Below are 13,493 nucleotides of genomic sequence, written 5' to 3' on the forward strand. Positions count from 1 at the left end.
ACAGAACAGTTAACATAAAATGACAAATAATACAACACAACACATAAAACACAGTCATGCAATCTTAACCACTTTTTCTACATCACTGTGCACCTGAGCTCAATGCAAAGGCTGAACATGCATGGTTGGGTGAGACTGAATAACTTGAATCCTGACCTCAAACCCCACAAACACCCTTCAGAATGAAATCGAACAGATTGTTAGCTGGGCCACGAGTGTTGTGGATGAGTTGACAAAAACTCCTTTAGACAAACAGTCAACAGACACAACATTATCTGGTCGAGAGTTTACCCAGGGTGGGAGCTGTTGAAGCTGCAATGGCGAGACAAAACATCAATCCTGTGTCGATACAGCAGTGGTAAGAAATGATGTGCAAATACTCAGCTACTTAATTGATTTTTCAGTTATCTGTATTTTTCTGACGTTTTACTTTTACCCTCTATATCTGAAAACAAAATATGTACATTTTACTCCTTTCTGAGCGAGAAAAAAAAGCTACTTTTTTCAACCTCTGCCGATGACACAATGTTAAGTCAATATCTGTTGACATCCGAATTGAAGATGTCTGGGGTCTGAAAAGGTTGGAAACATAAACCTTTGCTGATTATCGTTAACCAAGGGAATCGGCTTTTATTACATTATTTTGTAGAAAAACGCGAGGCAATGTTGAATGGTGCGGTGTGGCCTGGCTGCTGGAGCCTGCGCAGTGTGCACTGTACAGTGTGGCGGGATCACAGTGAGTCGGCTGCAGTTCCACCACCAGAAGAGGAGGAAGCGGAGTTTCCGGCCGCTGGCAGCAGGGGGACAGAACTGCCAACCCCCCGAGAAAAAAAATACGCCGGCACCGAGTAAACGGTTTCCACCGGTAGTGTTGGGGTTTTTTCCCCCAGCAAAATTGGGGGGTCTGGGGTCGTGTCTTTTTTTTTTTAAACAAGGGACTTGAACTACGAACTGTGCAAAGAAGTGGCACAAGGCGGTGGTGAGCCACGATCCACCGGCATGGCCAGGGACTACGATTACCTCTTCAAGCTGCTCATTATCGGTGACAGCGGTAAGTAGGCGTCGGGGATCTGGCACGGGAAGTGGGCCTGTCCTGTTTTTACACATGGGTAAATACCTATAGTGCACCCTGGAGCCCCTATACCACCAGGTTTTGTTTCTTACTCCGTGTGGATTGCTTTTGGAATTGATTTGTTTCGTGTAATGCGCCCGGCCGCCATGTTACCGTGTTAGTGACAGGGCGGAGGTTGTGTCCGGGCTCGGCATGTCTGTCGATGAGGCCGGATATCGCCCCCACAACTGTCGAGTTTTTCCCTCGAATATTTTCCTGTTTTGTTCACGTAACAACCAAAATACGTTTAACGCCTAAAGTCAAGCACACCGAATCACTGAAGTGTCATTAGAGTCAGTTAGACCGTTTTTCGCGTGCTTTATGTGTCATTAGCTGCGGCAGCTAGCATGAAATTAGGCTAGCGGGGTTTTGCATGGGTCATGAAGCTGTTGGGCTAAGACGCTGTTCCGGCAAGGTTCGCGCAACGCTAAACAACTACTCATACAACGACTTGTTATTTGGAATAACGACTTGAATACCGATTGTTAACCTGAAAACGTTGGCTAAATGGCGGGGAAAGGAATGCTGCACTGCAGTCTGATTAGAATCTCTAAGGCAGTGAGACTCTTTTGCCGTAAATTCCCTGTTAAACTACCTAAGGTCAATGACTACTTTCTTTGTCATGTTATGTTAGTTTAATCCATAAGTCTCCCCAATCATGTTATGCAGTCCCAAATGAAATAAAAACCTCGGGGACTCGACTTCAATCTCGATTGAAGTAACACCCTCAGTACAGTACTGTATTGCTTTGTGGGGTCTGATCCTCATATTCATTGTGCATCCTGACACTGGTACAAGACCATTCGCAGCAGCACACTGATGCCAGTGTTCCTTCAGCTGCACTGTGGAACCACGACTGACTGTAATGCCATACTGTGATAAACAGAACAAAATGCAATCATGACTGCTGCCCATTTCAACACACAGTTATGTCCACGAGGTACTGGGTAATTGTTCAACTTCCATCCTCGTGCTGCTCTTGCAAAAACTTAACTGGTCAGTTTGTTTAAATGCTACTTTGTCAAAGTGGTGGTAGTTAGAATTAAGGCATGTGACTCATTGACGCCAGAACAAAGATTCAAGAGCTTTTGTATATCAGTATGCATTTTCCTTTACTTTAAAGCCTATTATTGTTTGAACCAAATAATGGGAGGCCAAAGGAAACTGATAACTTTTAACACGGGAGCAATAAAACAACACCAATCGGTACATGATACTTTCCCTCCCACCCCAGATTCAACAAAGGAATTTCATAGGCGACATCTCTTTTTCCATACCCTTAACTCTCATATATACTGCCCTACTTTATCAACTCTCCGATGGTTGTAAAAAATAATGACCGTGGCCCTTTGCTAATCAGTTTCTATTCCAGATATCCATTTCATCTGACTTGTATTTGTTCCATTTGTTTTCAAATGCAAAATTTTAATCAACATGAGAACATCCAGTGAACAATGTTTACCTTTTGTTTGTATGGCTTTTAAGAGCAGGAAGATTACGGCAGTTATCCAAGGTGACTGTGTTTTGGGACTGTATTTGTGCCATGCTGTTGTGCTTGGATTCCCAGCCATTGAGTACCTCGCCAAAATCATGTATTTGACTCCCTTGAATCTCATCTTTGTCCCTCTATTTTCTCGGCAGGAGTGGGAAAGAGCAGTCTCCTGCTTCGTTTTGCAGACAACACATTTTCAGGTGGGTGTTTCTGACTCTTGAGTCCAATACAATGGAACCTCCAAAGATGACCCTACTCTATATCTGATTTTAATCAGCTGCTGATTTTTGTTGTTTTTGAACGTCATTATAATTAAATAATTGATTCTACCCCAGTTGGATCGCCCCTCTTAAAATCTTTAGTCTCATTACATTTTAACATGAGAGGGGAGGGAATTGCTGAAGCTGACTTAGCTGCTTTCGTCATGCTTGTTAGAACACTAAATTATCATGTTGGTTTATTAAAAAGTCAACCAAAAGTTTAAAAATCATATATATATATACACACACACACACACACACTCCTTAAAATTTGATGGCGAGTGGTGGAAGTGATGATGTAAGTGCAGAGGGTGGGTTCCTGATTGTGGCTCTTCACATTAACCCATTAACCTCTTAACTACCGCTGACTTTGCACTGTACATTGAACACCTTAGCCATATGGTAGTAGACTGGAGCGCCAGGACAGAGTCACATGTACTGTATTGTTCAACTAAATATCGCAAAAACTACAACCCTGCAGTTAATATTCTATTTTAGATGCTCACTGAACTAAGCCTCATGAATTTGCTGATGTCTTGTGTGTAGATCTTTTATTTTCTCCCCCCGCACCAAATTTTGGTTGAATCCAAATTGCACCTTTGAAACATTGGATGTTGGAAACCCCGCTGTGAATGTGTGTGTTACAGATGCCAATCTTAAAATCTTAATGTCATACTTTCATTTTTGCAGGTAGCTATATCACCACAATTGGAGTGGACTTCAAGATCCGGACGGTGGAGATAAATGGGGAGAAGGTGAAGTTACAGATCTGGGATACAGCAGGACAGGAGCGATTTCGCACCATCACATCCACGTGAGTTGATGAATACACAAACACAAGGAAGTCTCCAGTGAGCCTCTTTGTTTTATTAAGATTGAGAATTGAATAGAAATGATTGGCTACTGGCAAACACAATCCTGTCATACTATGCCGGAAAATTACAGTACTATAAAATATCAAATTGCAGAAACTTTGAGTTTGAATGTAATGCTCAAATATTCACTGATACGACACATTTTTTGCTTTGGTTGCAATGTTTATAATAAATAAAAGAAGTGGGTAAAAAAACTTATTTGGTTTGAAGTTTAGTGTAGCATGGGTCAAATTACATATTGTACAACATAAGAGTACTGTATTCCATAGTAGAGGTGGCAACTGAATCAAGTAGTGGTCCCTAAAATGTTAGATTGTAGTTATTATATCGAAGTAGTCTACTGAAGCCTTAAGCCTTAAGAAGTAAACATTATTGCAAATTAAAAATAGATTACAGTATATCATGTTGTGCTTAGTAGTAAAAGTATGTGTTTGTTTGTTCACACAAAGCTCATATTTATCAACGCACTTCCTTAATTTGTTTAAATTAGGGATGCACTGAAATGAAAATTCTCGGCCCAAGACGGGAACAAATTTCAAAAACCTGAACACCGAAACTAATTATAATGCCGGATCTTAAAAACCTGGGGGAAAAATTGACGATCATTTTCTGCCTTAACCCAATTTCATGGAGGCTAAGTTGATACTGCAGAGCAATTCCGAGACCTCTTTTGTATGTGGATAGAAATTGTTTATGAGCAAATGGGCAAATTTGACCTGAATTTAATGCCACTTGAAACTAAGTGTAAAGTGAATATAAATGGCGGTAGTAATGTTTGACTGCTCCGTCGGTCAATTTGGGACACGAGTCAATGGCGTCATGTCATCTTCAGTTGCCGTATCCAGGAATTAACGTCCGTCTCATTTCTGCACACATTTGTCCCGTCTCGCTCCTCGGTTAGTCTCCTCATCTCCTCAATCGGGTCTCCGGTGAGAGGCGCTAACATCTGCGCAGAGGTCCTAGGAAGTTGCAAGTAGAGAAATGACACTCAGGGCCATATTAACTACCGGTAACATTACACTGCGGCCATGGGACGTGTTTGTTTTGCGCACAGGTGTCACTTGACGGACGCTTTCGTTCACATCCGAGGCCACATCTGTTTTTGTAATGTCAACGAGTACATACAAAGTTGGGTTTTATAGAAAATCCCAATTGGGCATCATGACCTGCAGTGTGAACATCACCTAAGTACTCTGTGGTTGCTTGCAAGCAATGCGCAGACTTTGAAGGTCGCCGGAAGGGCAGTCCTCTGCGTCCATGCAGCCTTGTCCTCCCAGACCAAGGGCCAGCCAGCTGCCGCACCGGGGGGGGGTTTGACTCGGGCTCATTTCCCCGTGACAAGGCACCCCCTTCGTTCAGTTCAACGCGTTGTCGGCACATGCTTGCGTCATCACAACATCCTGTTTCGGCCATTTTATTTCAGTGACAAAAGTCTTCTGGCTGAATTTTTAGCCATGTCCCTAATTTAAGAATACGAAAACCTTTATTCGTCTCACAATGGAGAAATTCCTGATTTACAGCAGCAAAGTTATGAAAGAAATTAGACAAACAAAAAGTATAGGAGCTGCTGTAAAGGCAGCCACTCTCGCGGGCGCCATCTTGAAGTCATAATAAAATAATGCAACACAACACACAGACAGTCATTCAATGTTAACTTTTCTGCATACTCTTTGTTGTTTGAAGCATTTAATTAATTATAATAGATTCACATCACATTGATCGCTGTGATATTATGATGTATTATTATCTTGTGAAACTCCTCTTTAATTTGCACCTGGTGTAATACTGTCTAGAAAAGTCTTTTAAGTATTTGAGTCGGCAGCCATTATCCGAGCAGCACGTGCAAAGTCAGTCGGTCATGATGCAACCTGGAGAACAGACGCACAAATCTGAATTGTCTTTGCAAGGTTGGAATTATGCAGTGGCATCACTGTTTTGATTAGATTCAACTTTAACTCCTGATGACCTTCTGAGCGGCTCCGTTGTATGAGGAACATGGTTTGAAATCTGGGAACAGGCTTTGAGATAACTTTGATGCATCGGTTGCCTCCATTTTACTTGAGAATGGATGACCAGAAGTCAGTGTGTGTGTGTGTGTGTGTGTGCGCGTGCATTTAATGGTTCCTCATTGACGTTGTGCTGAACAGGCTCACAAAGACCCGGTTCTCTGTCCCCACGGCCGTCTGCACCATTCCAGCTGTATGTTGCGGGCATGTTCAGACAACCCTGTTGTATGCCCTCTGCTGTTGACACGCCACACACATGCACACAAACATACACATGGTGAGCCAGACAAAAGGTTCCTTGTGTTTGTTTGCCGTTGTGCATGGACACCGAGGGCCGGCTTGCCGTTTGAAGTTTCAGCCATTTTACTTTCGACTGGACTACACTCGAATCATTTGAATACGACAGATGCTGTTCTTAAAGTCCTGGTGTGTTTCCTCGCAAATCTTGTATCTGTTGTTAAAAACACTGCACGCGTAGGGTGCACGTTGATGAGTTGTCTCTTCATGAAGTATGCAGCCACTTGAAATATTCGTATTTTTGTTTTGGTTTTCAGGTTGGCTTTGATTTCCCCGTTGGCGGGGTTAGTGCTAAGGGCTGGACGATTAATCGACATTTTAATCATGATTTCGATTTTTTTTTTTACTTTTCTCAGTCTTTAAAACGTTACAATCGAAGAAAAATGACGAATTTGTAGAACGGCGCGTAGTATTTACAAGTTCCCGATTTTGTACAAGTACCCTGAATGCACCGTCTCGTTGCAAGTGTGGAGCATATGTGATTCTGTCGTCCCTGGCCGTCCTTTAAGATGTTTAATGACACCCAAGTTAGACTTTACTGTGAAAACTAAACACACAACAAAATAATTAAAAACATTGTTATATTTGAAGACAAAACATGCTACGTTTTTAAAACATCGCTAGCGCTAATGCTAAAGTCAATGGAGGATCCAATTCAAATGCTCAGCGGAAATTAGCATCGAATTGGAGTGATATCCCTTCAAATAACGCACAAACGCTGTGAAACACATACATACACGTAAGATAACATATTCAAAGTCATAAATTATTCCCAATCTGCGAAAAACGAATTAGATTAAGAGTTAAATCGCAACTTCTGTTTTGTGTATAACATCGGATTGCCCCTACGAGATGAAAATGCGGAGGAAGAGCCAGTATTTGTATTATTTTTTTTCAAATTGCTATTATTTTCGTATATTCCTAATGTACTTTTTACAAATGTATTTTTATAATGATTTTATTATAGTTCAAGATTCAAGGAATGTTCCTTTCCTAAAAAATCAAGGATACAAAGACACAATGACTTTTTTTTGTGTGTGTTGTACCAACACACACTTCCACATGACATGGCACGAAATACACACCCTGAGATCCCAGGTTATCTCACTAAATCCCGAAACCTGTGAAAATAACTTCAGATTTTTAAAAAAAAAAAAAAAAAAAAAAGAGAGAGAGAGCGAAGCGTAATGAATGATTGAATTTGGAGCAAGATGCGACACATCAAAGGAGTGGATGCAGCAAAATGAAAATGCAAGATGCTTGAATTTCACGTGATATTTAAAACGTCATTTTGTATTTGACAAAAAGAGTGTTGTTCAAGAATAAAGTGTTCAATTGCAGGCATGAATGGGCATGAGGCTAGAATGATAGTTTTGAGTAATTCAATTTTAGCAGTTGGATAAATACTACGTCTTGAAATCAATAAATAATCGTCATTTCAATCTCAATCAAAAATAATTGTGTTTATTATTTTTTCCCATAATTATTCAGCCCATATTAGGGCTAACTGTATCTCTCCTTGTCTGTGTGTTCAGGTATTACAGAGGAACGCACGGCGTCATTGTGGTGTACGACGTCACCAGCGCAGAGTCCTTCGTCAACGTCAAGCGATGGTTACATGAAATCAACCAGAACTGTGATGACGTGTGCCGAATATTAGGTGAGCGTTGGCAGACAGAAAAAAAAAGTGCTTTGTGTGTAGACTCAGTGTGGGAACCGCATTCACTCCACTCATTGGCCATAACCTCAAGTAATTAACCTATGATAGCCAATCACCTTTTCGTGTATCACGTGTTAAATCCTCAGGACATGCAATAATTTGGCCTTTTGCTGACTTTGTCAACAACTTTAAAGACCTTGTATTTTGACGAAAAGGTCTTCTGAATTTGACACATCATAGTGAAGAGGGTTTTTAACAAAACTTGCCAAATTGGAATCAACAGGGGGGAAAATCGTTTGCAGTGTGAAATCAGGCTTTAAAATGTTGCAAAACTGAGATGTCCCTCCCCTCAGCTTTCATGGCAGCGGGTGGAGAATGTTTGCCACATTGTTTAGAAGGCTTCTCACGAGAGAAAAAAAAAGTGATCGTGTTGCATTTTCAGTGGGAAACAAAAACGACGACCCCAACTCCAAGGTGGTGGAGACTACCGACGCGCAGAAGTTTGCCGAACAAATGGGCATCAACCTGTTTGAGACGAGCGCAAAAGAGAACATCAACGTAGAAGAGGTATAACGCCGTCGGGAATAGGCTGCGGGAACCGGCCCGCTCAGCTCGTCTTTGCTTTTTGCGCAGATGTTCAACTGCATCACGGAGCTGGTGCTGCGCGCCAAGAAGGAGGTGTTGGCCAAGCAGCAGCAGCAGCAACAGAACGACGTGGTCAAACTCACTCGGAACAGTAAACGGAAGAAAAAGTGCTGCTAGCGAACGTCGGCCCTCGACCGCGAGGAGGAGGGTGGCAGCCGGATGGAACTCACAAAGTCGAAATTCAAGATTTCATAAATATACGCTTAAGATTCAAGACAAAAAAAAATAAATATGCATCCCCTTTGGACTAAGTAATCACGAAGAAATATATGTACAGATTTTATTATTAACGCCAGATCAAAAGTCTTATTTGGAATCGAGCGGAAGGTCCTCCTTTTCTTAAAGGGTCTGCAACGTGACGACTGACTGCCCCAACGCTGCCGTATAGATCCACGTCAACCCGCCGTTGTCATACATGTACCCGTGTCTCATCTTCCTCTTCCTCACACTGCACCGGACATTGAGCGCCCGAGGCGAGGGGCCTTTCTTGACCTTTTTTTTTTTTTTTAATATACCGGTATATTCTTTTGGACTGGGGGTGGCTTGGGAGACGACGACGGTGAGGGGAACACGCTTTAGCACAGTTCGCCCGCCAAAAGACCTAAACTGAAATCTGAGTATGTCTGCTTTGTCGCGATGACTGTAAAATCAAATGATGATCGCTTGTCTAATCCATTAGACGGAGCTGCTTTTTTTTCGCTTTTGCCAAGCATCCTTCTCACCATCTTTAGTGCTGAGCCAACAACTTGTTTAATTTGACTTCAAAAAAACAAGAGATTTCGATTTAAGTGCAGCAGAGGTCTCAAGCCAGTGCAGTCTGAATACACTTTCAAGTTTCTCTTTGAATTCCCACCCCCCTTTTTTTTTTTAAACCGCGATATAGTAAAGCGGCGGAGGTGTACCTCATTGTTGCCATAGTAACGGCTGGGCGAAAGGTCCGATGGCAAGCACGTTTGAGCATTTATTTAATATCCTACTGGTGCACTGAACGATCCTTGTACTAGTACGCTGTCCTCTGTCGGAAGACAATTTAGCGCTTTTTGTCTTGGCTTCCGCTCGTCAGCGCCTCCTGTTGGTCCTTCGGGGGCTAACGGTGACGTGCGTCCGGGAGTCTCGGCCCCCCCCCCCCCCCCCGCTTGCTGGCTGTCTCACCATCGGGACCTGGGGGAGCCAGTGCTACTTGTGCTGCATCTTAAGTTTTTGGGAGACGGACACTTCACATCCATCGAATAAAAATGCTCTCAAACCCCCCACACTTTATCGTTACTACTTCATTAAGTGTATGTATATATAAATATTTGTGTTTATATTCAGCACATCACGGGCACGCGCTTAAACATGCCCCGTGCGTGTTCTCTTTGAACACACTCATCAGCTGTGGTTTGCCGTACACTGGAGAAAAAAAGAGATGTACTATTCAGTTTGCCCTCGATGAATTTAATCCCTAATAACCATTTGAAAAGGAATAAATATTGGACACGTAACAACTGAGCTCATTTGTCAGTGACTTGTGGCCTGACTTCATTTTCAACATGCGTCTATTTTTGGATTCTGTGAATAAAGTGTGGGAGGAAGTGGACACTGGTCTCTTTTGGGATGATCATTTGGTTCTTTTGTTTCCTGTGCGTGTGTTAACACTCTTTCCATCACTTCAACATCCACTCGAAATAGAATGTTGTGTAAGCATTAGTAATGTTCACACACACAGCGCAAACCTAAAACATGACCACTCTGCTCTTTAATCACACCCACCAAGCATTTCCAATATGAAGAATCCTGGAATGCTTGGAGGATCAATTTAGAATAATTCCCTCCATTAAAAATAAATGATTTATTGTTTCAAAAAAAGGAAAATAGGTTTTAAAATGAATCAGTAGAGCAATTATCATACAATCATGAATATTTGTTAAAATGAGACAGATTTACCATTTTATTAACCCATATTACATGAAATACACTTGGAAAATATTTTCATAGACCATTTATTCTAAAAATAATTTAAAATACTTTAATTTTACTATGTCTCATCAAATAACTGATCTAATTTCAAAACCACAAAACTCAAAAAGTAACATCAACCATTGAAAATTAAATCTTATGAAATAATTGGTCAATTATAAAATAAAATTTCAAAGTAAACCATTTTACAAAATTCAGTAGCAAAACAATTGTTTTATCAAATTAGTTGATTCAATTAATTTAAAGCTGTTATTTTTATTCATTTCGTTAATTCAATAGTTGCTGTTTTTTGGTAACAAAAAGTGGCCATTAAAACAAAAATATTTTATTCCATAATTTGATAAAGTAGCAGGAATTATTCAAATAACTTATTTACATTATAAATAAATGCCCAAGATGGCCGCTTGTGCGCTAGTGTGTTCGGCGACGCTCCTGCCATTTCGGGTTTTTTTACTTTTCGCAATGCTTGTTACCTCCCTAACAGCGTCTCGGTTGGTTTATGATCGCCGATCGTTGTTATTGATTCAACAACACGTCGGAGATTCGGCCGCGTTTTGGCAAGACGGTGGTGAAAAGACGCTACCTCCGTTCTTGGCTAACCTGCCGGCTAATCTCTTCCACGTTCGCTCGCCCCAGAAGCGCCGCCGGCGTCGCCGCCGCCGTCGCCGCCGCGGCAAACGTAGCGGTCAGCTCGTGAAGCTAAAACGGGATCTGAGACACACTTCGATCGCTCCGGCGTGGTGTGCCCTCGACCCCGTCGCCTCGTGCTAGCAAAGGACTTCTTAAGACTTATCGACTCTTTTAATTTCGTGCAGTATGTGACCAGCCCGACACATGAACAAGGTCATATTTTAGACCTTGTCCTTGCTTATGGTCTACCGGTGTCAAATCTGGAAGTCCTTGAAAATGGGATTTCTGATCACATGGCAGTTTTATTTGACGTAGTCTTATCGCATGCTGCTGTGAAATCTGCCGCTCCTAGTTTTAAACGCCGAATTTTTAACCCTCGCACTGCTAGTCGTTTCTCTGATGCCTTTAATAACCTTTGCGTACCCTCGTCTAACACAGAGGAACTCGCCTCTTGGTTCAACTCATCATGCCGTGCCATCCTGGATTTGGTGGCTCCTTCAAAAACTGTGCTCCCAAAACCTAAACCCGAGCCATGGCTTAACGACATTACCTGCGCAGCTAGGCAGGGGTGTCGCAAAGCCGAACGCAAGTGGAAAAATGACAAATTGCATGTCTCTTATCAAATTTGGAAAGACTGCTGGCGTAACTGCCAGCTCACAGTAAAAGAGGCCAAAAGAGAATATCTGTCGGACCTTATTCAAGCTAACCGTCACAACCCACGCGCACTATTTAAAACGATAGATTCTGTACTCAAACCCCCTCTGCCTACTTGCTCGGATTCTTCACCCGAGATGTGCAACAGATTCCTTCAGTTTTTCATTGATAAGGTCTCTACAGCTGGGACTCCGGTCTCAAATACCGCATCTGACCCCTCTGCCCATGTTCCATGTTCAGCTGTGCTAAATTCTTTTGAAACTGTGTCCTTGGCGCTTTTGGAGGATGTAGTTCGCCAGACGAAGCCATCTGGCTCCCCTTGCGACTCTCTTCCCCCGCACTTCTTTCAGGAGGTTCTCCCGAGTGTTGGCGCATCAGTCTTGGATATCATCAACAGCAGCCTCTCTTCTGGTGTAGTTCCCCAACAGTTTAAACATGCTGTGGTCCAACCCTTGATCAAGAAACCTGGTCTTGATCCAGATGTGCTGTCAAGTTTCAGGCCCATTTCCAAAATTCTGGAAAAAGTGGTGCACATGCAGTTGAAATTTTTCTTGGATGAACATAACATCTTGGAGGTCTTCCGGTCAGGTTTCAAGACGATGCATAGCACGGAGTCAATCCTGTTACGCGTTTCTAATGACATCCTCCTGGCAAATGACTCTGGAGACCACATGTGTCTAGTTTTATTGGACTTACGTGCAGCATTTGATACAGTGGATCACAGTATTCTGCTGACTCGTTTGCAGCACTTGGTGGGCATTACCGGCAGTGCTCTTGAGTGGTTTAGGTCCTATTTCTGTGTCAGCCTTGGCTGCTCTGAGTCACGCACTGCTCCCCTGTCATGTGGTGTTCCACAGGGCTGAATTCTGGGGCCTCTGCTGTTCTCGCTGTATCTGCTCCCATTGGGTTCCATCTTAAGGAAACATGGTATTCCCTTCCACTGCTATGCAGATGACTGCCAGATCTATGTCCCACTGAGCAAAAAAAAAACCTTCTCATTAAGGCCACTCCTATCCTGCCTGGAAGAAATCAAAACCTGGATGGCACAAAATTTCTTGAAATTCAATGAAAAGAAGACAGGGGTGATACTTTTTGGTCCCAGTGGCCCTTGTACATCCCATCCTGTAGTCTTGGGCCCCCTGTCTCCTTCTCTTAAGTCAACAGTCTCAAACTTGGGCCTTAAACTGGACAGTGATTTCAAACTCGATCGGCAAATTGGTGCCGTTGTTAAATCCAGCTTCTTTCACCTTAGACAGCTGGCCAAAATAAAACCTCTCCTCTCTCATGAACACTTTGAGACAGTAATTCATGCCTTTGTCACATCCCGGCTCGATTACTGCAATGCCCTTTACTTTGGAGTCAGCCAGTCCTCCATTAAGCGCCTTCAGCTGGTCCAGAATGCCGCTGCTCGCCTCTTGACTGGTACTCGTAAGAGGGAGCACATAACTCCTACTCTGGCATCCCTTCACTGGCTCCCCATTCATTTTAGAGTTATTTTCAAGATCCTCTTATTTGTTTTCAAATCTCTGAATAATCTCGCGCCACCTTACCTCTCTGAGCTCATCCGCCCCTACACACCTGCCCGGCGCCTCAGGTCTGTGGACCAGACTTTATTAGAAGTACCAAGAACTAAACTGAGGCTCAGAGGGGATCGAGCCTTTTCTGTTGCTGGTCCCTCCTTTTGGAATGACCTCCCACTGAACATTCGGCAAGCCTCCTCGCTGCCCATCTTCAAAACCCTCCTCAAAACTCACTTGTATTCTTTGGCATTCGACTCAGCATGACTTAGATTTGTTCTTGGTTTTACTGTTTGGTGCTTTCTACCGCCTTTATTACCGATTTGTCTTACTGTTTATTGTGCATGTTAAATTGCTCCATGTACAGCACTTTGTATGCAGCGATGG

General features: G+C 42.7%; 1 protein-coding gene across 1 annotated transcript; it reads left to right on the forward strand.

Annotated features, from left to right (window-relative positions):
- Positions 1–726: 726 nt before the first annotated feature.
- Positions 727–9,925, forward strand: rab35b (RAB35, member RAS oncogene family b). The gene is made up of 6 exons (XM_086111958.1): positions 727–1,051; positions 2,753–2,803; positions 3,554–3,677; positions 7,577–7,701; positions 8,144–8,268; positions 8,335–9,925. Exons 1-6 carry the CDS (start codon positions 1,000–1,002, stop codon positions 8,461–8,463), a joined length of 606 nt encoding a protein of 201 aa, XP_085968084.1. The 5' UTR covers positions 727–999; the 3' UTR covers positions 8,464–9,925.
- Positions 9,926–13,493: the final 3,568 nt, after the last annotated feature.

The sequence above is a fragment of the Hippocampus guttulatus genome, chromosome 5, assembly GCF_054856545.1.
Source record: "Hippocampus guttulatus isolate MCC_2025c chromosome 5, RoL_Hgut_1.0, whole genome shotgun sequence".
Classification (NCBI taxonomy): Eukaryota; Metazoa; Chordata; class Actinopteri; order Syngnathiformes; family Syngnathidae; genus Hippocampus; species Hippocampus guttulatus.